The sequence below is a fragment of the Amphiura filiformis genome, chromosome 2, assembly GCF_039555335.1.
Source record: "Amphiura filiformis chromosome 2, Afil_fr2py, whole genome shotgun sequence".
In the NCBI taxonomy this organism is placed as follows: domain Eukaryota; kingdom Metazoa; phylum Echinodermata; class Ophiuroidea; order Amphilepidida; family Amphiuridae; genus Amphiura; species Amphiura filiformis.
The window spans coordinates 71,767,301-71,792,698 of record NC_092629.1 but is presented as its reverse complement, the minus strand read 5'-3'; the positions used below and the strand labels follow the sequence as shown (position 1 = coordinate 71,792,698).

The 25,398-nt window shown below is 36.4% G+C and overlaps 1 protein-coding gene across 1 annotated transcript in view; it reads right to left on the bottom strand.

Annotated features, from left to right (window-relative positions):
* LOC140142645 (uncharacterized) overlaps positions 1-21,307 on the bottom strand; it is a 28,684-nt gene extending 7,377 nt beyond the window's left edge. The window contains exons 1-12 of the mRNA XM_072164649.1: positions 21,238-21,307; positions 20,229-20,525; positions 18,670-18,975; positions 18,062-18,260; positions 17,155-17,333; positions 15,773-15,888; positions 12,909-13,046; positions 11,205-11,349; positions 10,547-10,651; positions 9,915-9,959; positions 8,979-9,308; positions 5,768-5,815 (exon numbers count right to left, since the gene is read on the bottom strand). Coding sequence (XP_072020750.1) covers positions 5,768-5,815; positions 8,979-9,308; positions 9,915-9,959; positions 10,547-10,651; positions 11,205-11,349; positions 12,909-13,046; positions 15,773-15,888; positions 17,155-17,333; positions 18,062-18,260; positions 18,670-18,975; positions 20,229-20,525; positions 21,238-21,307 — 1,978 coding nt within the window. The remainder of the gene's footprint in view (positions 1-5,767; positions 5,816-8,978; positions 9,309-9,914; positions 9,960-10,546; positions 10,652-11,204; positions 11,350-12,908; positions 13,047-15,772; positions 15,889-17,154; positions 17,334-18,061; positions 18,261-18,669; positions 18,976-20,228; positions 20,526-21,237) is intronic.
* Positions 21,308-25,398: the final 4,091 nt, after the last annotated feature.

Below are 25,398 nucleotides of genomic sequence, written 5' to 3'. Positions count from 1 at the left end.
AATTATATAATTATTCAGGTTGTTGCATGATGGTCGGCTGTAGTGCGGACTCTGTATGCGGGCTGTCTTAGAAGCCTGCCGACATTGCTGCACTACAGCCGACCAGCACAGATGTGCTTCCTTGGTGTGTTCATATATGATGTTATTTGTTAATTCCATGGTATGTAATTCTTTTGTGTGTATTTCATTTGTATTTTTGATGTATTTTGTTTGACCCCTGGGCCAGACTGGAAATCAGTGTGGACCACTGAGTTTGTTCCCCAGGCAAAATAAGATCTAATAAAATAAATTAAATAAAATAACCTGCAGGGCGACCATGGATTGACAACCAAATTCACATGTGGAAGGTAATGCTTGGAATTGAACTCGTGCCACAGTGATGAGAAGCGAGTGAGAAGATGGCTACACTAACCCATCCTCAATATACTGCAATGGTTGTAATGTCCCTGCATGTTTTGATATTGACCTAAACAGAAAATTTTGATAAACCCAGGCTGTTAATTAAATATCAATGGATCAATGTTTTATAAAGTACATAATTTGGTTTATATCAAGTTTAAAATATATTTATCGATGATATTGTAGGGGCATTCTCTGGTGACAGAAGGGAAGGGATCTCGACCACTTCATCTCTTCATCTACAATGATTCTCTTAACTTCACTCATGAAATCTCCAGCACCTCAGTAACTCTCTTGGACCTCAAACTTATCATCAATGGCCAAAACAAGATCACCACCACAATCCACTATAAGCCCACGGACTCTCACAGCTACTTATGTTTGATTCCAGCCACCCACCCGCCTGCAAAAAGGGAATCCCATATAGTCAGCTCCTCAGAGCCAAACACATCTGCAGTGACACAACTGATCTGGATCAAGTTCACAAGGACATGACTAGGTGACCGCCTGCAGAAGGGACAAGGACATTGGTGACCAGGTCGTGTCTTACACCCTAGCCAGCCATGTGACACCAATGTACCTTTTGCTGTGGTAGGTGTGGAAGGTGTAATACCTGTGCTCATGGCTCTAACGAAACTCACTTTCGCGGTCCCAATCACCTCCAACTTCACATGTATTTCTCGCACTGTAGTTTATTGTATCCAGTGTACCAACTGCCATATACCAATACTTTGCATATACTATATATAGGGATTAGCGATCTGACTAATCAGCGCCACTTACCGGGGATACCGTGTGCCCGGAACCGTGTGTTGTTGTACCGATCACGGTTGTTTGATGGGATCATTTATTAGTTTTTCAAACAAAACGTCATGTATAACCAAATTTTAGGCTTAAACAGCTAAAAGTGATATCGTGCTAACGTATACAGATGCTTTTGAGTCGTTCTCAACTTTAATTTCCACTCTTTTACAAAATTATTCACTTTTATAGTATTTTTAAGGCTTTTTCTGATACAAAATGTATCTACAAGGACAAAATTGGTGGCGCTATTTAGTTACTGGAAATTACCCTTTTAAGCTTTTAATACAAAAAATTCCTTTTATTGTTTGATAAAATATGTTTATAAAATTTCGTTGTTGCTTGTTACACCTATTCCAGCTGTTTTAATGGCTGTATTCATCACTTAACTCTTGCAAATAAAGAAACATGATTTAGGATAAATAGCGCCATCTATAGTTTGCATTTTAGTTAATAATGAAGCCAATTATATAGATATGAAACAGCCATGCGATAGTGTCTGCATTGGAACACGTACGATATCGTACATTTGGGTAGTAAGTTAATATGACTATCAACATGATCAACAAGAAATGTCAATGCCACATGATGCAGTCATGTCTACAGTATAATTCACCACGAACTTTGCAGGACTTAAACCCCATTAAAAGCTATTAAACCAAGATAACACTCATTGAAAACAGCTCAACTGATAAAATCATATCTTCTCTGGTTAAATACACACAACATATGTTTCTGCTTTACACGTACAATGGAGCAATGAGCTGGTATTATAGTTTCAGTTGGGTAAACGAATTTAAAGCGAACGCTAGAGAACAATTCTGTTTGGGCTTTTGTTTACGAAGTGAGACAATACGTGCTTATTGTTAACCAGCGTTCTTGAAAATGAGAAGCATGGTGGTTTGCAGACTTAACACGGTTTGGAAATAATTTCTTCATATTTTTTCAATCTGTCGTATACATATCCTTCCTAAAACACCAAAGTACGAATATTTCCAAACATCTAAATTAGCTAAAATTTAGGACATGTTACAAAACTATATTTTCTAGAATTTTAGAAGAGTACTTTTAATATTGGCCGGTTATTTTTCACACAGCGACGTTAACTAGGCAATGTACTATTACCTATAACATACACTAAACACCAAAGTACGAATATTTCCAAACATCTAAATTAGCTAGAAATTTAGGACATGTTAAAAAACTATATTTTCTAGAACTTTAGAAGAGTACTTTTAATATTGGCCGGTTATTTTTCACATAGCGACGTTAACTAGGCAAATCCCCATAGTTCTAACGTACGCTATTTGTAGAGGTCACGCGTCAATGGTAAGAGCACTGTGTATTGTGTATAGGAAAACGGACAGTAACTGCAGTATGATTTAAATTTAACATCAATGTGTACGCCATGTATATTTTCTCAAGTTGCTTAATTCACTTCATACACAACTTAGAGTGATCTACTTAGAGTTAAACATCAATTCAGGTGCTATGTTAAATCGGTTCAACAACCTGAGGTGGTAAACAGTAGACTTCGGTTATATATATAAATGCGCTTTTATAAATGCGCACGTGACCAGCTGGCCAGTGCCATATTTGCATTACATCACTGTCAATCACTGAAATGACTACGGAGCTATTAAAGATGGAGAGGCAATAGATTATGTAACGCATTGTTCACTTGTGCCGATTTGAAATCTGACAAGCTATTCATCGAAAGGTACCTTTTGTTTGGGACAAAGGGCTTCGTTAAATCGGTAAGCTGACCCGATAGTGTACCTAGCAGGCTACTGTCAATAAGTGATCAAACGAAAGTCGCGTGAAAGCGTTAACTGGAACGAAAAATACCATTTGTTGTCATACCACCCAAGGGTGTGATTGAGTAGCCGTAAGCACAAAAGGCACACATTAGCCGCTGATGCAGTTCGTTGTCACCCCACTGACTGTAGGTGCTTCATTTAAATGCGCTTGCTGAATGATTACACATCAAGGCTGCCATGTCTGCATGTCTAGTACTGTATAATGGTAATAGCTACGTATACATGTAACATATAATAAGTATACCGGTATAGTAGAATGTCATAAACAGTGGCGTACTGAAGGGGGGGGGGGCAGCTCTTTTGTGAGAGGTCTTAGGAGGGGATGGGGGAGGAAGAGGTGGAGGAGGGGACATGAAGAATGAGAGGGGCTGGAGGAAGAGAGAAAGTGGGACAAAAAGTATGAGGGGATGGAGAAGGGAAGGGAGATAAGAAGAGAGAGTGATACTTTAGCAAGGAAAGAATAAGTACAGAGAAAGGAAAAGAAAGGAATGACAAATAAATGTAGGCCTTATAATAATTATTATAGAAAATAAACACAGCCCCCCCCCCCCACATAGGCCTAACACTAACAGCACTACAGGCAGCCATTCGATGATGTCAATGCCTTTATACGTTACGTTTTTAAAACGCCCAGTCAGATGTATTTTACACCTGCCAAGCACAAGTCACCCAATTTCGAAAATTGGACGTTGAATGTACACTCTCATGAATATTGATTGGCAACATTTTCCAATATGTCAGCGCTCAAATCGGACACAATAGAACAATAGACCATTCAGTGCGCTGGAAATGACGACCATTGAGGGAGTGGCTACAGTTGTGACCTTGTTTCGTGGCTAGCACTGGTAAGGAACATTGGCTGGAGGTTCGATGCTATAAATTTGCAAGGATAAATCATGAATATCGAACGATCATGATTATTGCACAGCACCCCCCCCCCATGAACAAACATAACTAATTTTGATTTATTTATTTTTTATTTATTTATTTATTTACTTATGTACTTAAGCGACGAAAAAAGAAAACCCTGTTCTACGGGCAAGACCGACCCAGATTTTGAACAAATTGGGACATATTTTTTTCGGTACAAATGAATGCCGACCCAAATTTCGGAAATTTCAGGAACAATTTTGTTAATTTTTTTTTAATTTTGTCAAATTGCAAATTATTTACAGATTTTGGGGATTTTTTGGGTTATTTCAACAACAACAAAACAACTGACCGATCGACCCTACTTGAAAGGTCCATCCGCCCGTAGAACAAGGTTTCTTTTTTTAGCCTTACCTATTTTATAAATATTATTTGTTCCCCCTTTCGGCTAGGCAAAACCCATCATCCCCCCTTTTACACTCATAAATTACTTGCTAAGTTTCCCCTTCCGTGTAAAAGTAAAACTTTATAAGCCGTTTGAACCAAACTAAACAAAATTGACGTATACAATTACAATATATTATACCATGACAATAATGTGTATGACGACCATACTAGCTGAATAAGCATTGCATAACATAGGTTATTGTACGTCAAATTTTCATATAACGTATGAGCGTGATGTATAGTATACGAGTCTTAACTCAACATCTTCCAGCCGGGATGATTAGATCATGTACAGTCATCTACGTGTTTATACTCTAAATTGTACGTCAAAGGGTGTACAGATTACCAATTTAGCATGGGCACCTATGTTTCCTATGGACATTTTATTGTGAAATGTCATTGTACTAGGAATACATTGTAATCACTCAAAAAGCATTTTGTGTGAATTTTACATCCGAACTAGAGGCTATTACATTTTTACGAGCCTTTTTATTTTACATGTAAAGCCTATGGGGATGACGATTAGAAATGGACGGCAAATATTGAAAAACCCTAATTTTGCCCACAAAAAAGAATAGCCTCTAGTTCGGATGTAAAATCACACAATGCTACCTGAGTGAGTACAAACATAATTAAATACATTTCATTCGGGGGCTATAGCAAAAACAAAAAATGTCCTATACCTTAATGGTTATGAAACAAAGGTGTGGGGACACAAAAAGTTGCTTAAAAACACATTTTGAATTTGTTTTTTTTGTACATTTTGATGCGGCCTTGATGTTTTTGGTTGATACTGGGCCCCAGCATCAACAAACAACAATGAGTAACCTTAAGGGTGACGGACTGTCTCTAATCTAAAAAAAACACCTTAAGGTTAAAACCTTACCTAAAATACCTTTCACTACGTTGAAAATACGTTTTAAAGTGAATTATGACCAACAGATGGCGCTATTACTGTACTAAAGTACGTGGTATTTTGACAACGGGAAACACCGTGAACATATACTAGTACGTATGCTAGCATACAGCATACTCTTCCAAGCACGGTCTTCACCGTGACAATACACTACGTATTGTCATAGTGTTTCCATGTACAATATGTGTGTATTGGGTCTTATATATATATATACCCGAAGTCCACTGATATATCTCATCATTGACCTAGCTTATGTTGACCAATGGTTCATATTACGACGTCCACATACCCATATACCCTAACCCCCCTCCCTTTAAATGCGTTTTTACGGTTTCAGCAGACTGTTTCCATGGAGACCTTGTTTTGTCCACACAAAAAAATTGTCCCCACAAACGGGTTAAAAAAGTAAAAAAATGTCCACATAGAAACAGTGTTGTGAAAGTTTTTGGATGTCTTCCAGAAAAATGTTGTTCTTGCAAGGTGATGATTTGTTACATGCCTTTATGCCACTTACCAGTGTTCAAAGTGGGCTCAATTCGCACGGTGGTATATTGCAATGACCCTGTAAGGAATGAAATAAATAACAATCAAATTATTCTTGAAGTAATAAATATCGTGTTATTTTTAAATAACTTGTACCATTATGCGCTTGTCAAGGGACTTTGACATCATGTAACCAAAACTTGACCCCCAGGGCCTGGCGTTGGCCTAGAATTGGTGTAAGAATTGACGCTGGCCAAAACTAGGGAGTTTAGGCGGGGTGCTTAACCGGATGGAAGCCGGGATTTTGTCTTAACTTTCAAAAATAGTAAAAGAGGGCCGAGAATATGTGATGTTTTTGCTGAACCATGAAATGGTATCAGCCTATATTAGTGTATGTTACTTACTTGCCAATACTTACTTGCTTACTTACTTACTTACTCACTTACTTACTTACCAACCATTTGGTCTGAAATGGACATATCGTCGTCTGTATTCCATAGTGGCGTATAGTGGGGCGCCGCGAATAAACAACTTTTCGAGAAAATCGGGTTTGAAGAAATGCCAATTTAAAATCGAGTTGTGTAAATCAGACATTCATTATATTTTGTAAATGATGTGAAATTTCTGTAGTAAACTAAATAGATTTTATTGTTATATATTTTTCAAAAGAAATAAATACATACTATTGCTGGCAAACTGAAAATAAAACTATACGTCACTATGGAAAACAAACAAAACGCAATACCCTAACCTAACGTTAACCTTACGCCACCTCGGTCGCCGTGTAATCCCTATGGCGTTACTTTTCGTCGTTCGTATTCCATAGTGGCGTATAGGTCCGATACGTGTACGCCACTATGACATACGATGTTTTTCATTTTTGCCGATATTTCATAATTATAAAATGTGTATAAAAAGTGGCGTATGGTCGATACGCCACTATGGAATACAAAAACGCCACATTTAATTAATTAATTACTAATTAATTAGCTAATTATGACTGATGAGACTTAGACAAAATGAAAGAGAACATCATTAAAAACATATGTGCCAATGTTCAAAAAAATGACCAAAAATCACCATACGCCACTATGGAATACAGCCGACGATATCTTTAAATTCCACGAAGGTATGAACCCCCAAGTGGTGTCAAATGAAAGAGAAAGAAGTAAAGAATATGATAAAAATATTTTCCCACCCGGGGGTGGCACTCATAATAAGCCCTGGGTCAATATTCATATTTTGGGTCCTTTTCATATCTCGAAATGCCAAGAAAATTGATAGAACAGCTATCATAGGCATGGTGACCTACATTTACAGTAGACATGCGACAACATGACCTTTTTCTCAGAAATTTAAAAGTAAATATTATGAAATTCTCAAAGTATTTTCAAAGCAGAATCTTAACCATAGTATGTGGTTTGGGGTTGGATCTCACATAAGATTTTTGCTGAACCATCAAACACTATGAAATCAAATCACTGAAAAAAGCACTGACATCTGAAATGAACACTGAACAGGCTGACAAAAACGGAGGCTGAAATAACAACTAAAATAATCACTGAAACACTCACTGAAATTTGATCAAATTTTCAGTGAGTGATTAGTGATTATTTCAGTGTGTTATTTCAATGACCTTATTTTAATCACAGCATGTTCAGTGTTCATTTCAGATGTCAGTGCTTTTTTTCAGTGATTTGATTTCATAGTGAAATGGTATCAGCCTATAACAGTGTATGTTACTAGGTTAATAGCTAACTAACCTTTTGGTCTGAAATGGACATATCTTTAAATGCCACAAAGGTATGAACCCCGAGTGATGTCAAATGAAAGAGGAAGGAAAAAAGAATATAATTAAATATTTTCTAACGTCAGAGGTCATCCAAGGGGTCACAGGGTCAAAAAAAGGTCATTATAACCGAAAATGCTCCAATTGAGCTGAAATTTATATGCAATGATCCTTATGCCATTCTAAACATGTTTAAAATATTATGATATTCATTAAAGGGCATTTAAGAGTCATAAAGGGGTGATATATACATGTACCACAATATACTGGCAAAGCCCCATGGTCCAGCTATGGTGCGGTAACCGCTCTAGTTTCTTTCATATGGCTGTTTTCAAAATTAATTTAACTTTGGTATTTATTGAAAAACTTCGCAGAAATATTGTACTATGTAATAAGTGTCCTTTAAATATTACACATGTTCGCACATATACATGTAAAAATCCACAAACGTCTTATAAAGCGATAACTGATATATTGATTAGCTCGTAATTGGCGGGAATTGTTAGGTATATTTACCACTACGCTGAAAAGTATACCGCCGTTAAGAATGATATAGTTGACCTCTATGGTCTATATTTTGTGTGTTGAAGAAAGTAGACAAAGTATAGGACTTCAATTAATAGCTTGTGATTCTTCTTCTGGCGAGATGTCACAAGACTAGTTATAAGGCCCGTCGATTACGAACTGATCGCAGTTCAGCATTATTATTTATCCGTATCAACAGAAAAGTTAATGATAGTGTATGTTTTAATTTATAGGGATTCAATCATGTTTCACCGTTGTTCATCACCGATTAACAACCGGTGATGAACAACGGTGAAACATGATTGAATCCCTTTCAACAACGAAACAAGCTAAAGATGTCTAATTCAAATGATTATTTCATTCGGAATGTCCATTTGTCATTGCCACTCAACCTTACAAAAAGATCGCGGTATTTCTCTCTTGATATCGGCAATAAAACTTAACCAACATAAGAGAGTTCATGTTTACGCATATGGTTCCAGGCATGACGAATTTTACACGCTCATGCGTAACGCGTACGCGTAACCTTGCGTTCGCGTATACGCTACTGAACAGTGGTTTCATCACGGATTAACAACCTACATGACCTACATTAGTCCTCCCGTTGGTAGCTAACCGGGGCTCCTACCGAACTTATGTTAATATAAATATAATGAACGCATTACATACACGTACGTTTTATACGCGATATAACCATCCCGCTGACAATCAAACACACAATATCTATATAGTAAATCACAGAAAACTCAAATCATGTATCCATTAAAAATCTGTGATCGGTTGAAAAATTTGTAAAAATCTGTTATCCAACACAGATTTTTCACAGATTTTTCAATTTGTCACAGATTTTTCACGGAAAAGTGTCTCCTAGTGTTATGTGACACTCCAAACTAAATTGTTAGAATCATCGAATTTTATCACTTCTCACCATCTTTACATGCAACACCAGCATCTTCCCTGTGTCTGCAGTTATGTATTCCCCAACCTCTATGCTGACATTCATCTATGTTGTTTTCTGATCCTGAACAATCCACATCATCGAGCCAAATAGTACCAGACCCTTCACCATAGGACGCACTCGATAATGCCTGTGAATAACCGTGTGGAAGTCCTAGTTGGCGACATATTACCGTTGCGTCATTCGTATCCCACGCGTCATCACACACTGTTCCCCAGATACCATTGTGAAAAATTTCAACTCTACCTTCATTCGCGTTGTTTCCGTCAACAATACGGATTTGATGTGGTTCAGGTGCAACTAAAACAATTAAATTACGAACAAAATGATAATAATAAACGGATGTACGCAATTAGATCTGAGGGACTGCCATCATGTGGACACACTATAGGGTAAAATAGCACGTTTCGGCAACTCTGGTTAATATGCGTGGAATGTACGTGGAATTGGGAAAAATATCACCCGTTGTGTATTCTACACAATCCAAATCCCCTTAAAAGAGTTTGTAGTATACATCATTCTAGTCCATGTGTCTCAAATGCGGCGGCCATCTAGGCATTTCAGAATAGTATTTTTTTCATACAGGGAATTAAAATTTTGATTACAATATAAGTGCAATATGCCTCCTTCTAAATATAGATTCGTGATAATTTTATGTGCCACTTACCAGTATACAGAAGGGTACTGTTTTGCATATACCAAAGAAATATAAAAAGATTTAATAACGAGCCTGAAAAAATAATGAATCCAGGAACTTATTTCTATGCAATTTATTTTCCATTTGCTTTCCAAAATTAAGAAATGTGCAAGAAATGGCGCTTTAATTGTGGAAAATTGTCTTACTTTTCTTCCCGGAAAATGTACATTTTTTTCATGCATGGTGATGATTTTTTGCATGCCACTTACCAGTGTTAGTAGGCTCAATTCTTACGGTTGTAGGCTGGGGTGATGCTAAACGGAATGAAAGACACGAAACATCAAATTATTCTTGAAGTAATAAGTACGGTTAATTTTGTTACAACTTGTATCATTTTGCGCCTGTCACCAAATGCAGTCCTGGCTCCTGGGTATCCAGGAATGTTTCGGGAAATAACATCAGATTTGACTCCATATCTGTCCCCGCAGGGCCTGGCGTTAGCCTGGGATTGGTATAAGAATTAGGGCTGGGTAAACAAACTCCGAGAATATAGGTGGGGAGATTGGTCGTGAATTCCCCGTGGGGACCGGGAAAATTGCCAAAATTTGTGAAAACGCCACTAGGTCCTTCTTGTATCCAGTAAATAGAAGGATAACTGAACTATTTAGCATTAATATAGTTATACATATCAACATCTTTTTCATTGGAAGGGACATTTTGGTTTCCAAAATTCTTGGTAATATAGCGATATGTTTATACTTTCTAACATTTGTATACGCTCTGCCATTCTGTCATTTTGGCATTTTTTTGAGCATGGAATCGCAGCCAAAATATAACATCATATAATCGTCTGACGATTGCGTAAGAATGAAACTCAGAGTAACGACTTATATACATATACCTTGTAAATGGTCTTCATAACCTTGTAGTTGTTCTTGTAACTGCACTACACTAGCTTTCAGCATACCAATCTCCATATTTTTCAAGACCAAATCTTCCCTGAGAGCTGGTAAAAAACCCGATATACTTAAACCTTAGTCTGGCTTTAAAGCCTTGTGGACGTGTTTAATAGAATAATGTTTGTTATTAAATGATTGCAAAAAACCTACTTACAACACTTACAGCTTAACTCTCGTATTACGAAAGTTTTCCATCAGAAACGCTAAATTGCATAAAATACCAGCAAGTGACTCTTCGTAGTTGAAAGAGCATCATTTTAGCGCACATTTTTTTTAATCAATCACCACATCCCGGTTAAATAGAAGAGAACAGAAGAGGAGATGGGAATTGGTAAAGCAATATACAAATATCAGATTAAATTGGACTCCACACTATATACATATATATCGCCACCTCCAAATGTTAATGCCGTTTGGTAGGTGCCACTCAGGTGTACAAGTTGTAAGCAAAGTATTCTGTTGTAAGCATGAGTGTAAATTACAAAGCTGAATTAGAGGTTTTGGTGGCCCGTGCTAAGGTGTCAAAATTGAAAATCATTTTCTTAGTAAGACTTGAATACGTGATGGTATTTTCATCTGATTATTTCGCGTTAATCTAACCTTCACACATTTCCATATCATCAGCTATGACGTCATCAATCCATTGGTTAAATGGCTGAACTCTTGTATAAACTCCTGGTACTTGAGGCCTTGCACAGCCAATTCCCCAACTGACTAACCCAACAAGGTACCACTGCGAACCATCCTAAAATATTAAGATTGCATATTCATTACCAGTAGAAAGGGCGATTATTTTAAATAATATGTATTATAGTAAATTTAAAATACGAACTTTAAACACTTTAACAAAAGGGTGGGATACCACGAGTTTCACGATTAATATTTTCATCAAGATGAGTTTTGTTGAAGTATTATTTGCTTGGTTCGCCCTTTATTGAATTAACTTATATTCCCCTTTATTTACGAACAAGAATGTACTTAAAGGTGTTACAATAATCCCATTCACGCGATTACACAATTATTCGTCGACTTCATTCCATACAGTAAGCCAAAAAATTAAGGTACCAGTTGTGTTCACCTCTATTATCCTGAATAAAGACAAATATGTCAAAATTAAAACAAGCAGCTAATACCTGAACTCTTTAGCCCTGATTCAAGATCTTATTTGTTGAAATTGGTTTAGAATTTAGAAACGGTGATCAAAAACCTACAGAAGAGACGAAATCAAAAGTTGCACTTTTGTGTTCTAATAAATGAAAACATGACGCTAGTTTTAACGTGCTAATCAATGGAAGTACAAATCAATAGCGCATGTAATGGAGGAAACTGCAACTTTTAAATTGGCACCTTCCTTGGGGTTTTGGATCGTCGTGTCTTTATTTCTTAAACAATTTCAACGAACGAGGTCTTGAATTCGAGCAAAAAGATGCAGCTCCTGGCTGCTGGTTCCAATAATGACATATCTTTTTTGTTTAGGATATACAGGGGTTAAACGTTACTAGTACCTTAATTTTGTGGCTTACTGTATAGTGGCGCAACGTTGGGCACCGCGAATAGATAACTTTTCGAGAAAATCAGGTTTAAAAGAATATCAATATAAAATCGGGTTGTGTAAATTAGACATTCTCTATATTTTGTTCTAGATGTATAATGTCTGTAGTAAAATAAATAGATTTTATCTTTATATAACTTTCAAAAGAAATAAAGACATATTATTACCGGCAAATTTAAAACAATAAGTACGGGCTAGTACGTCAGTATGAAGAACGGTCGTCGTGCGATCATTTACTTTACGTCGGCTTCATTCCATATTGGCGTAATAGGCGTAAATCCGTGGGGGGGGGGTTATCCCCCCAATATTTTGCAGGGGATGATGGTCCATACAATCATCCCCCCAATGTTGACGGCTGTATGTGGGTTTCTGATCAAATGAACCTCATATTTGGCCATTTTAGCCCCCAAAGTGCAAAATGTTTCAGATTTCAACAGTTTAGCTTCAAAATGGCAAAATTTGTAGCATTTGTTCCATAATCTTATTTTGGAGCCAAAAGCCGCTGCATTTAGTATACTTCGTGAATTGTTTTCAAATCTCATCCCCCAAACGTCACAAAGAAATCTACGCCACTGATTGGCGCATGGTGAACTTACGCCACTATCAATTACAATTACATTTTAAAAAGTGCATGGGTGTCCACATACTTCGTCTTTATATCAACAGCATCTGATCGTAGAAAAGCAATTAGCCGACTTGGCCCTAAAATAGTTAAACCACAGCTTTTATATTAAACATATTAACCGTTATACCTTTATAGCAAACGGTCCTCCACTATCTCCCTTGCAAGCATCTCGGCCATTCGCTTCCGCACAGAACATATTACTGGTTATAATGTACCTTTGGTGAGCATTGGCACAAAACTGCTGAGAGACTATGGATAGTCGCACCTAAAAATTAGAAATATAACAAGTTAAAGGTTTCAACTGGTTCGCCAGCAAATATTAAAAAATGTTAAGAATACTGCATGTAGACTGCCACTTGTCTGCATAATAGCTGGCCACTCTTTGCCCTCTAATGGTATAGTAAGATTGACCCTTGTCTACTTAAGATATGGTGGCTCTGAAAATAGCCATAGCCTCTATAAAAGGGCGCTTTCCCTACTGCAGTTATGAAAAGAGTTGGTGGCTCTGAAAAGAGTCGTTCAAGTGACCTGTCCTTTTTTTGCTGAAAGTTATGTGGCCCTGAATAACATCACTAATCTTTTGTTGCTGGTACAACATGAGAAGATGTTTTATTGAGTCTTATTTCTAAAGCGTGAACATCTAGTTGCATACTAAGGTGGGGAACATGTGCGAGACGTTTCGTTCGGTTACAATTTGGTTCATTGCCTTTCTCATGTACAGTCTCAGTCAACGAAGAGTCCTTGTGCTCAGTCCTTTTAAAAGGGTTGGTTGTTTAACCAATACAAATGAACAAATACGCAATGCATTGTAAAGTCCTAAATAGGAAAAAAACGCCATATTTTTACCAAAGAGGATCTTATGCCATGCTAGACCTAAGAATACCAAAATAAACCGCCTTACGGTAATGATATACTCTCAAAATGTCCAGAATACAGTAAGCCAAAAAATTAAGGTACCAGTTATGTTCACCTCCTGTATATCCTAAACAAAGACAGATATGTCATAATTGGAACCAGCAGCTAATAACTGCATCTTTTAGCTCGAATTTTTAAAGGAAGATACCAATTTAAAAGTTGCAGTTTGCTGCATTAAATGTCCTATTGATTTGTACACAAAGCGTTCGTGAACAAGAGAACTAGCGCTGCGCTTCCATTATAGCATGTTAAAAATAGCGTCGTGCTTTTATTGATTAGAACACAAAAGTGCAACTTTTGATTTCGTTTCTTCATTAGGTTTTTAGATCACCGTTTCTTTAATTCTCAACCAATTTCAACAAATAAGGTCTTAAATCAGAGCTAAAGAGTACAGGTATTGACTGCTTGTTTTAATTGTGACATATCTGTCTTTATTTAGGATATACAGGGGTGAACATAACTGGTACCTTAATTCTTTGGCTTATTGTATATATTATTTTCCAAACTGTATCAATTTTAAAGCAAAATTGATGGCGCTATTTATCTTAAATCTTGTTTGCATCTTTACAAGGGGTAAACACTTGCATAATTTCATTAAAATATCATAACAATTAGTAACATTATAGCAAAGAATTTTTCAAACTACTTGCATCATTCGCAAAAGGGTATAAAAGGTTGTCAGAAAACGTTTAAATGTCGGGTTATATAAAAGGTATATTAAGATTATAAAACGTTTTCATAACCTTAAAAACATTTTTTGATAATCTACTGCTCAGCAAACAAAAAATGTTTTACAGAAAACGTTTAAATGTCGGGTTATATAATGGAAAAACGTTTGCCCAAAATATTTTCAATAACGTTTTAAAAACGTTTTCATAACCTTTATATAACCCGACATTTAAATGTTATTAAAAGCTTTAGAAAAAAAAAAAAACATCTTAAGAACATTTCTGTGTTTACTGGGTTCAAACATTTTAACATAATGTTATTTAAGTATTGACACAATATTTGGCAAAAATGATTGTAAAAATAGTTTACAAAAACATTTTTTGAAAACATATAAAAATATAATTGTAGTTTGTTTTCATACAAACGTTTTTAAACGTTATCATGACCTTTATATAACCCGACATTTTAATGTTATTAAAACATTTTTTCCTAAATCAAAGGCCATAATATAACTTATTTAAAACGTTTTAAAAACGTTTTTGTGTTTGCTGGGAACTCGTATTATTGGGTTAAATTAAATTTGAAATATATGTAAATAGCGCCTTCATTTTAATATTCTTCAGTTTATAGAATATCAATTACCACAAAAAGACAGAAACAGATGACAAATTTGATAAAGGAAAGAAAATATGAGTTAAAAATGAGTTAACATATATGTGTACGTTAGTGTCATAGCTGTTGGTATTTTAAAGTTCTAGAATTGAACTTTATGTAATGTTTTGTTAGATAAATGGTCACATCAAACAACCGTGATAAATGTTGTAAACATTCGTGTGAATTGGCTTTCAAACTGAGGTTGTGACTCAGGCAGTATTAGAATGTTTGGTACCCATTAATTATATTGATGTTTATTGAAAGCCTGCATCTTCTAAATGCAAAATTGGATACTCTCAAAATGTCCACAATATATATTATTGCCAAATTTGTCGTTTCAAAAATACTTATGCCATTTGTTTTGTTCGTTAGGATCACAGAATGAGGTTTGAGAGGGACAGTTTGACAATTTTTTAATCCTAGGGGTCGCACTCAGTTGCAGCGGTACCTACACAAATACAAATGACGTCATGTGTTCACTGTTCACGTACGTCGCCATAATTATATATATATATATATATATACGTAAACGAGTCTTGTCAAATAATAGGCTATTCCAGTTGAAATCCACACACACCATATGGAAGACATGACCCTAATCTCCCACACACGGAGTGTATATTGTTTAAATGGGGCCACCCATTCAGGTAACCCCATTTGAAATTCACACTCCCTGTGTGATATATTAAGGTGTTTATATCTTCCACAGGGGGTGCATGGATTTCAACTGAAATAACCCAATGTATTGCATACCTGTTTGAGATCCCTTGAGTAATCTCCATCTTCTACAATTTCTCCCCATCCTGTTACAACACCATTTTTGCCAGGTCTTAGGAATCTTTGCATTTGTAATTCGCTTGGAATACACACTGAAAATGCAGAATATTCACGTTATTCAAGCTTCTTAGACAATCTTTTAAACACGGCTTTTCAAAACCAATTTTATAATAAAAAGTTACATTAAATGACCCATTAATGCAAACAGTAATCCGACGAGCCAAATGATGGTCAGAATTCATTCCGCCATTACATTATATAATTTTGGTATTAGTGTTTACTTCTGAATCGAACATGGGAATAAGAAGGAAAGGCTGAATAAAGGGAATTATTTAAGATACTTTCATCAAAACAAATATTCAAGCGATGATAGTGTGTAATATAAAAAATATAAAATTTCACTATTTTCAGAGAAAATAGTGTTTTTAGACAAAACGATATTTTGGTTTCTGCATAGAGGTTGACACCACGCATGCTCAATACAATTAGTAAACAACCAGGTTGATTTAATCATTGTATTGAGCATGCGTGGTGATAAATTGGCAAGAAATTATTTCCATTAGGGGCGTTTGATAAAATTCTATAAAGGGAAAGGTTCCTGGAAAGCTTAAGCAACATATACGTCACTTAAACGACAATTAAAAATATCAGTTATTGATCAAATTCCTTTATAAATGGCCATGTCTGTAATTTTTGTTTGAAGGGGGGATCCTTGGTTCTCAAGTGCCACGATAAAAGGGCTCAGGAGTGAAGGGGTGTCGGGTAGGTTTCATTGAGAGTAAGTGGGTGTCATGGTGGGTCAAGAGTGTCATAGTTGATTATGGGTGTCACAGTGGGTCAATCTAGACGTCGGTGGTCAAAGCCTAATCACCAAGCATGGTCAATGGTGTCATGGCAGGCCAAAGGGTTTTATGGTGGATTAGTGGTGTCTAGTATGACCGACAGGATGGCGTCAAATGATTGAGACAAAATTAAGTCATACAATAATAAAACAAAAAATAAAAAACACACCAGGGGGTCGTACACTAATAGTTTTATAGTTATAAGAAAAAACATTTTCAGTATTACCCATTTCTCCCATGCTAAAGCAATAAAATATGCGTCACTTACACGTATATTTGAAAAAAAACAAGGTTATTAACTTGATCAAATTCTCTTAAAAAGAGTATTGTTTGTCATTTTGATTTTTGATCCTTGGTTCTCACTCATACGTCATTCATATGTCAATTTGAAAATACTAAGTTATTAACTTATTGATCAAATTTTATGAAAAATCATAAAATGTGGGTCCCTATTTTCAGTGTTACCCATTTCTGATGATATAGAGGACACAGATGCCTTGTTGTTGCCATACTTACGAGGAGAAATGTAATCTGTGTATGTGACAGGCTGCCTGAGTTTAAGCAAAGCGATATCGGAGTCATAGGTGTCCTTGTCAAAGTTCGGATTGATGATGACAGTTTTAAGACCAACGGTGACTTCCGTCCCGTCATCTTCTGTTGTACTGTGTTCTCCTAAACGAATTTCAAACGAGTCCCTTGCAAAAGAGAATATTCCAAAATATTTATAAGTCTGATTTTGGTTATTATTCTGGATTCGGGATTCTATTCGGGATATATTATTAGTAATAAGGATCGACACTTGCAAGGGAGATTAAGCGGAGGCTTTATGCACCAGCGACAAATGCGTTACGCTTTGCACGTTTTCTGGTATTCTTACACGTCAACATGATGCATCTCAGAATCATGCTAGACAATTATTTAATATGTGTATCATTTGAATAGGATTAACAAGAGGGTAAAGCTCGTGAGCATAGAGCGAGATTACCGAACACATGCCTGGGTTTGTCTTCATGGATTAAGTCGAAGTAAATTTGGAAACTTCGTCTCTATCCTGGACGAAGAACGCAGCATACAGGTGGTATGTTTAGCATAAATCATGAGGAAAATATGATGTATTTCCATTAAAAATTAGTTCCAATTTTAAGGTTTGTTCCCAAACATTTTCCACATAATAAAGTTAGTCTCCGTCGCAAATTAGAAATCCTGAATTTGATCCCAGCTTTTTGTTACTTTTCATTGCCTATTCAATTTTGAAATGGGATTCATGTTATTTCTCGTAAGTAAAGTAATCTTTAAAAATTGCTTTGTAAGTGACGTGTACGTATTTTGCGCGTGCGCTGTACCCCATAATTCTCTTTTAATCACCACATGTAATCCGCTTTAAAACAGTTGGTTACTTTTTCTCCGGCATTAATATTCTTACGTGTCCGAGCTGTTTAATCCACGTGGTGGTGAAAAACAATGAGCTGCAGTTACAATCCATCTTTGGTTCAGCAATACTCCACCACACACAGGCCTCCTTTTAACCTTTGACCACAACATAACCATCCATGGTGATTGCCCGTGTTCCGAGACTTGTCCTCCAACAATTTTACCACGGACACGAGAATATCCGCATAAATCTATTCATGGAGAAAAAGCACAAAACAAAAATATATAAAACTAGCACCTAACTATTTAACATTATTCAAAATGTATGTTTTTACCTGACTGTATCAGGGAATAACAGATTTCCCGGTGTGTCTAATTTTTGCCAATTTAGTTTACAGTATTCTCGCTGACCTGCTTTCAAATGGCTAAACTGTGCAATTTTAACATTACATTGCTCCATTATCAAGGTGAATGTTAGCATTAAACTGGTGCAAAGAAAATAAAGAAAATGAGCACTGTTATTTTACGTAGTATGCTTTCTGTTAGTAACGTCACGTTTGTCGTACCCGGTTAAACACTGGGAAAGTGAAGCACTCTGCGATTAATCTGCTTTATTTCTTTCGGCCGTGACTCGGGTTCACCTCAGGGACATAAAATTACCTTCTTCTGTGCTTCCATCCACATCAATGGATATGGCGTCGATATCTACCGAAAACGTTTGCTTCGTAACGTAATTTTGATTGGTTATCACCACACAGGTATACAACCCTTGGTCCTCCAAAGCACTGTCTAGTATTAGTAGCCCTTGTTCCGGTATTGTGACGATTCGTCCTTTCCGACCTGCAACGCTGCTGCTGCTAATAGTTACGTTGTCTTTAATCCAGATGACATGAGACGGATTTTCATTGAGCCATTCAAGATGTAAATCTTCACCGGCAACAACGGTTACAATTTGAGTTGGAACATCTGAAATTGAAGGTTTGTGAGATAAACATAAAATTAAACCTCGTCCCACTGAGCCATTGTTTTAACAGAAACTACGATGAGGGGCTCTCCGCATTTACCTATAATGAGTGGTTTTTGACCAGAGAGACGAAAGGTATAAAAACATTAAAATAGATTGGTCTTACAACGATAATTGCTCGTGCAGTCAATTTTTGTTGTTGTGTAGGGCGTGTGCCTTTTATCTCCTTCGTAAAAAAAGAAAAAAAAAACTCATTAAGCATATTATGCTTGTAGATGGGATTCTACGGTATTATGTCATTATACAATATATACTTATTACCAATGTGCAGGTATCATCGTGTCTCCTCTATCAAGTGATATTGAAATATATACAAAAAATCCCTACATAATATGACTCTGACGTCATAGTGTGAGCGCGCCCTCACAAAAATGTGGAAATTCAGGCTATGCATACAAAAAAATAGGCATATTTTTTAATAACGGCTTAAAAATCCAGGAACGTGCGATTTAAACCAGATTTTATCTGAACATACATTATAGAAATAATTATTTAAACCCAGCTAAAAGTCGATATCTCCTACGATTAGCTAAAATAGTTTGGCCAGCTGTCAACATCAGCATTCCTCCCTTCTTCGTTTTAAGGTTAAATTATATATTCTCAGAACAGAAGTAAAACCATATTTATTAAAACTGCATTGGTTTAACACACGGCGGTAGTTTGTAGAAACTACACATTGCTCAATGTATATACCGTATATGCGTTTATGTGTGAACGCAGTTTTAGGCTTGCAGCGGCTTTCCCAAGATTAAAATCAGTGTCTCTATCCTCGTGGTTTAAACACTTTACTACAATAAACTTATTTGCACCCGAACAGATTTGGTATCGCTATTTAATACCAGCGCATAATGTCGCCAATGCGCGCCACTCCGTCTATCGCGACCGAGTTCGGTTCTTTTGATGTGCTATGAGCTTCCCGCACGCCGTGTAGATACAGTGTTATATGGGTATCACGTATATGCGTTCGAGTAATATTTCGATCGCAATAATAAACGGACGGAATGCGACCTTTTATTATTAAATCTCAGATTTTGTAAGAAATAGAGCTTATTAGGTAGATTTTTTGCAGGGCATATCAAAGTACATTGCATTAGTGTAAAAATCTAGATATCTAGAAAAAATTAGGGCGGGCTCGTGAGAAAATATCACAATATTGCTTTAACAAGCAATTGATGGCGAATAAGCAATAACATACCCACAACAGTGTTCTGGTCCATATGGTTAGATGGAACCACTTCCACCTTAAACACCCGCTCCTTAACCTTATCGCGTTTGTGTTTTCTTGTTATCGCCACACAAGTATAATATCCTCCGTCTCCCCATTCACTGTTCAGTATTAGCAGTCCACGTTCCGGAATGACATATATTTCTCGTGCCAGATCTGTAACGGCGACGCTATCTTTAACCCAGTTCAAAGATATTATTTGATCTTTAATCAGCCATTGAAGGTAAATGTCTGCTCCAGCAGTAACAGTTACATTCTGAATAGAACCTGTAGTTATATCAGGCAGATTAAAATGAATATAAGCATAATATGTACTAGCAGAATAAAATTGCTGCTTTTGTCCGGATTCTGATCACTACCTTGTTGTCGCACATCTGTTGGGTTTTTTTTTCGAAGTACCCGCCAAATAAGAAAAGAAAGGCCCTTTCTGTAGCAATTTACATGTATCACCTAAGTAAATCAAATTAGCCTCCTATTAAAAACATCCGCGTACAATATTATTCTGCACCTTTAAACAATTTAATGAAACACTGAGCTCTACCGTTTTTATATAAAAAATGTACTTGAGAAATAACAGAAAGCAGTTCTACTTTAATAATAATTGACAAAGATGGAAGCCAAAATTTCTACTTTGAGCTTTTCGTTTATAACTAGTGCACCAACGATACAGCAGGCTGTTTTTCCTAAAATCCTTATGACCAGAGAATAGTGGAGGATGTGGCTATTTCAAATTTTGATACCTGTACCCGTAACTATGATTATATTATTGCCGCCAAAAGATTGGTATCAGGCATTTTGGTACATTCTATAATTTTTTAGTATCTGTGGTAGCAGTAATACTTCCAACAGATGCTCCGAAAGATGCATCTTTCTTAAACCACGGATAAGTAAAAAAAAACCCTGATACAATAAGGTAATATGCACCATATAATATATTGTATACAATCTATTCTTTATTTCTTATTCAAGCTTACTATACCTTGTGCATTTGTTGTAGTTTCCAACAACCATGGCAAGAAAAAGACCACTAGCTGCAATAGGTGCTTCATCATGAGCTCCGTGATCAGGTCTGCCGTCACGAAAATAATATAGTATAACGTTTGATTTTCTTTTTCAGTTCACAAGCCCAAAAGTTGTCCAAAGGCTAGTAAGTGAAGAGGTAAGCAATTCTGTGGTCTATCACAAACAAACGTGCACTTCCTGTCTGTTCGTTCTTTTCCTCTGTTTGTTTTGAATTGCTTCTGACATAATTATGATAGTACACCAAAAACATTATAGGAGTCTACATTTGAAATGAGTTCATTCGGGCAGTTTGGAAAAAGAGAGCAAAAAGCTATTAAATGAAGTGGTGAAAAAAAACCCTTCTCAATCAAATTAAGGTCAAAATGTACACTATTCTTACACTGTGACATACATAACAGAATCATGCAAAATCTAGAGACAAGGTTTAGTAACTATTGTCTTAAATATTATTTTTAATTAATGTAATTCAAAAGACTGAAACGTGTTATATTATTTTACAAAATATAGGTCAAGCATGTACAATTTTTTAGACCTTACATAAGCAATTTTTTGCTTTCCATAATCAAATATAAAGAAACAAAGAAAACATTAAAGAGAAATACAATGACAATATAGAACTAAACTAAGTATAAGTAAATTGAACACCCTATAGGCAATAACTGTACATGGTGCAGTCTACCTAAGACACACTTAGAACTATAATGTGATGTAATTTATAGACAAATCGATCAGCGCAAAACAAGCATGTGGATGGTTTATAACCAACTTGTGCCCACAACTTAACCATCGTTTCCTTAACACCAAAAGTTCAGTTATGACAAATAGTTCCTCGGAAATAAAACCCGGTCTCCTACTTTTTGTTATAATTCATTGACCAGTGTTTAATTAAGTGTGCCCGTAAGTCAAATAGAAACTGACTTGTGATCATTTATTTTGAATTTGCATTCTCATTCAGCAATCTGACTATTTTATACCTGTAAAATATATCGAGCATTAGAGGGTTGTTTTTTCAATTATGTATCGGGTCTCCTGTCAATGTTTTAGACCAGGTTTGCGACACCTCTGTTATTTGTGTGGGGGCCATCTTAATTACGAATCGCGTAATTCTAGTTAATATTGTAATCTAGGTGTTTCATTTTTAAAATAGTTGTATATATTGGGTTTTTTTTCATTGTTTGTATTGTGTATTTTTAAGAAGCACTTTTTAAAGGACCCCTTTGGAAATAAGTCTCTGACTTTAAGGGTCATCCTTGGCATATCAGGCCAAAAAATATTGTTTGCTTGCTCTCCAATTGGATATTTAGGGTGGATCGGTAGGTCGGAAATTTTGGTGTTTTTCTTAATTTTTTTCAATGATTCACTACTGTGGGCAATGAACATTGGTCATGTGGAAAGATAAATCAATACTTCACTTCAGACCTTCAAATATACGCAAGATACACAATATTCGATAACGACTGCATAATTACAGGCATAAGACGCCAAGTTTATTGGAAACATTGATGCAGGAATGGACAATTATAAATGTTATGATGAGATTGTGGAGGTACCGGCAGTTAAACAATAGCGCTCATAAACAATATTGTTCAATGTTGCCTCGCAGGGCTAAAAACAATAGCGCTCAAAAACACGATAGAGGGCACGCTAGCGAGCACGCGACAGTAGGCAGGGCCATACGAATGAGGGAAATTACGGGATAAAAATAAAACGTGTGACGGGCTGGCTCTAAGTATGTATTGGAACTCCATTAGTTGCAAGTCCTCGTTATGGAAGTCGCCGGAGTCAGCCCTGCCGGGCTTGCAGCCTTTAATTTTTTTAAACCCTGACGGGATGAGGGTCCAGTATAAAGAAACATCAAGGCCGCAAGCCCGGCAGGGCTGACGCCGGATACTTCCATAGGTGTGGACTTGTAATTAATGGAGTTCGAATATATAATAGCCCCGCACGGCAAGAAAGCAACAGTCACCTTAATGTAACGTTGACAAAAAGAGCACGTCAATATAGTCATAGGTAACTTGCCATAGCCATAGGTTTACAGCCATAGGTAACTTGACTATTAAACTAAGTATATGGCAGTTTACTTGGGAGACCAGGTTGAATGTTAATTTAATGACCTGATTACGAATCAAATAAACGAACACCCTTATTATTTAAAAATTGCACTTAAACTTTAATAAAATAAAACCTACTTGTACACCAAAATGATTTGGCCAAAGTGCAAATTGCATAAGGGAAAGTTTTGTCATCCATATTTAGTTATTGAATCACTGCAACTAAAGCTATAAAGTATTAATCGTAAATTGCAACTTTACGAAACATTCTATGTTACTTTGAATGTTTATTTGAAAACCGTTTCACCACAGTATTATAGAGATGATTATAATTAGTGAAGTCACTATTCCGTTGAAGACAAAGACCATTTGCTGAAATAAAACTGATTTTCCCATCAATCTGTGTTACAGGTGTACCGGGTGTAATTGCATTCATAACCCTTGGCGGAACCCTAGGTGCAAGGATTTCGGAATATGCTAAAAGCGGAAGGCAAAAATGTTCATTATTATTATTATCATCATCCTAATCATCTTATCGTTATCATCATCCAAGTCATCATCATCGTCATCATCATCATCATCGTCATCATCATCATCATCATCATCATCATCATCATCATCATCATCATCATCATCATCATCATCATCATCATCATCATCATCATCATCATCGTTATCATCATTTTAATCATTATCGTTGTTGACATCTTCATTGTCATGATTTATCGTCGTCGACGTCATCCTCATCTCATGGACATTAGTGTTATCGTTGTAGCATTCATGATCCTCAGTGTCGTCACCATCATCGTCGTCATCGTCATATTATGCTATTATAATTATTCTTTTACCACGCCTGATGTTTTAGATGCTGGTTAATGTATGAAGATGGGTTGATTTTTGCATTTGCTGGTCCTGCCATTTTGATCGCAACAGTAAGTTTTAACAAAATGAGGACGTCTCTCTCTCTCTCTCTCTCTCAACAAAGCAATGGAACACTGGTTTTAACCACTGTTTATCAGTGGGAGCTGGTGGCCTAATGGATATGGTTCCGTCTGTCTAGAGATCGGAAGGTCGTGGGCTCGAATCCCAAGCCGGAACATTCCCTTGCTTTTTTTAAGTGGGGTTGTATGCCATTACCTACTTTATTTAGAAACACTGTCGAAAGACTGTATTTTGCTCTCTGATTCAGACTTTGACTCCGAAAGTGTGTCATTAGGTCAAACATTTGCATTACAAAAACGTGGACTGCTATAATGTCAGTAGAGAAACAAAAAATGTTTTGTTTAATACAGATATTTGGTTATCCGCTATCATTGTGATAATCCGATTAGTGGGAAATCCATGTTCACTGGAGTCTTGAATGAATAACGCAATATCATTGGGTGGCACTGATGACAATATTTATTATCAGCCGAATTGTAACTATAAATCATAAGCAATTACTACCATACATAAAAGAATGTGGATGTTACGTGTTGATTCAGATGTAAATCCCGTTATTCCCATAGCTTTTAGCACAATAACGATCCACAGCGCCCTCTATTTATGCTACCGTAAGTCTCCTCGGAGAATCCAGTCCCAAGATTGGTTTGATTCCAATATTTGATAATTTACAGGTGAACTTTGTATTCTTGTATATCATCATCCGAAAATTTCTGAAACTGAAAACTAACCAGGAAAGGTCAGAGAGAGATCGTATTAGGTGAGCATTTAGAAGAAACAAACACATTTTTCGGCAATAAGTTCATCAGGATTGTCAATGAAATATATAGTTCGAAATGATTATTCTAAACAAATCCTAATTTGCTAACAATTCTTAATTCCCGCACGCTTCCCGCACGCTTCCCGCACGCTTCCCGCATTTCTTTCTGCAACTCTAATTGGCCTCAATATATGTACTACCAACCCTTAGGGTTAGGGTTAATGTTAGGGTTTAGGTTTAGGGTAAGGGTTAAGGTTAGAGTTTTGTGACGCATTGTGTTTGCAGAAAATAAACACGTTTCCAGCAAATCGACAACTGCTTCCTGGCGGAGCTGACGTTGATGGCGCTGTTTGATTTAGGATTT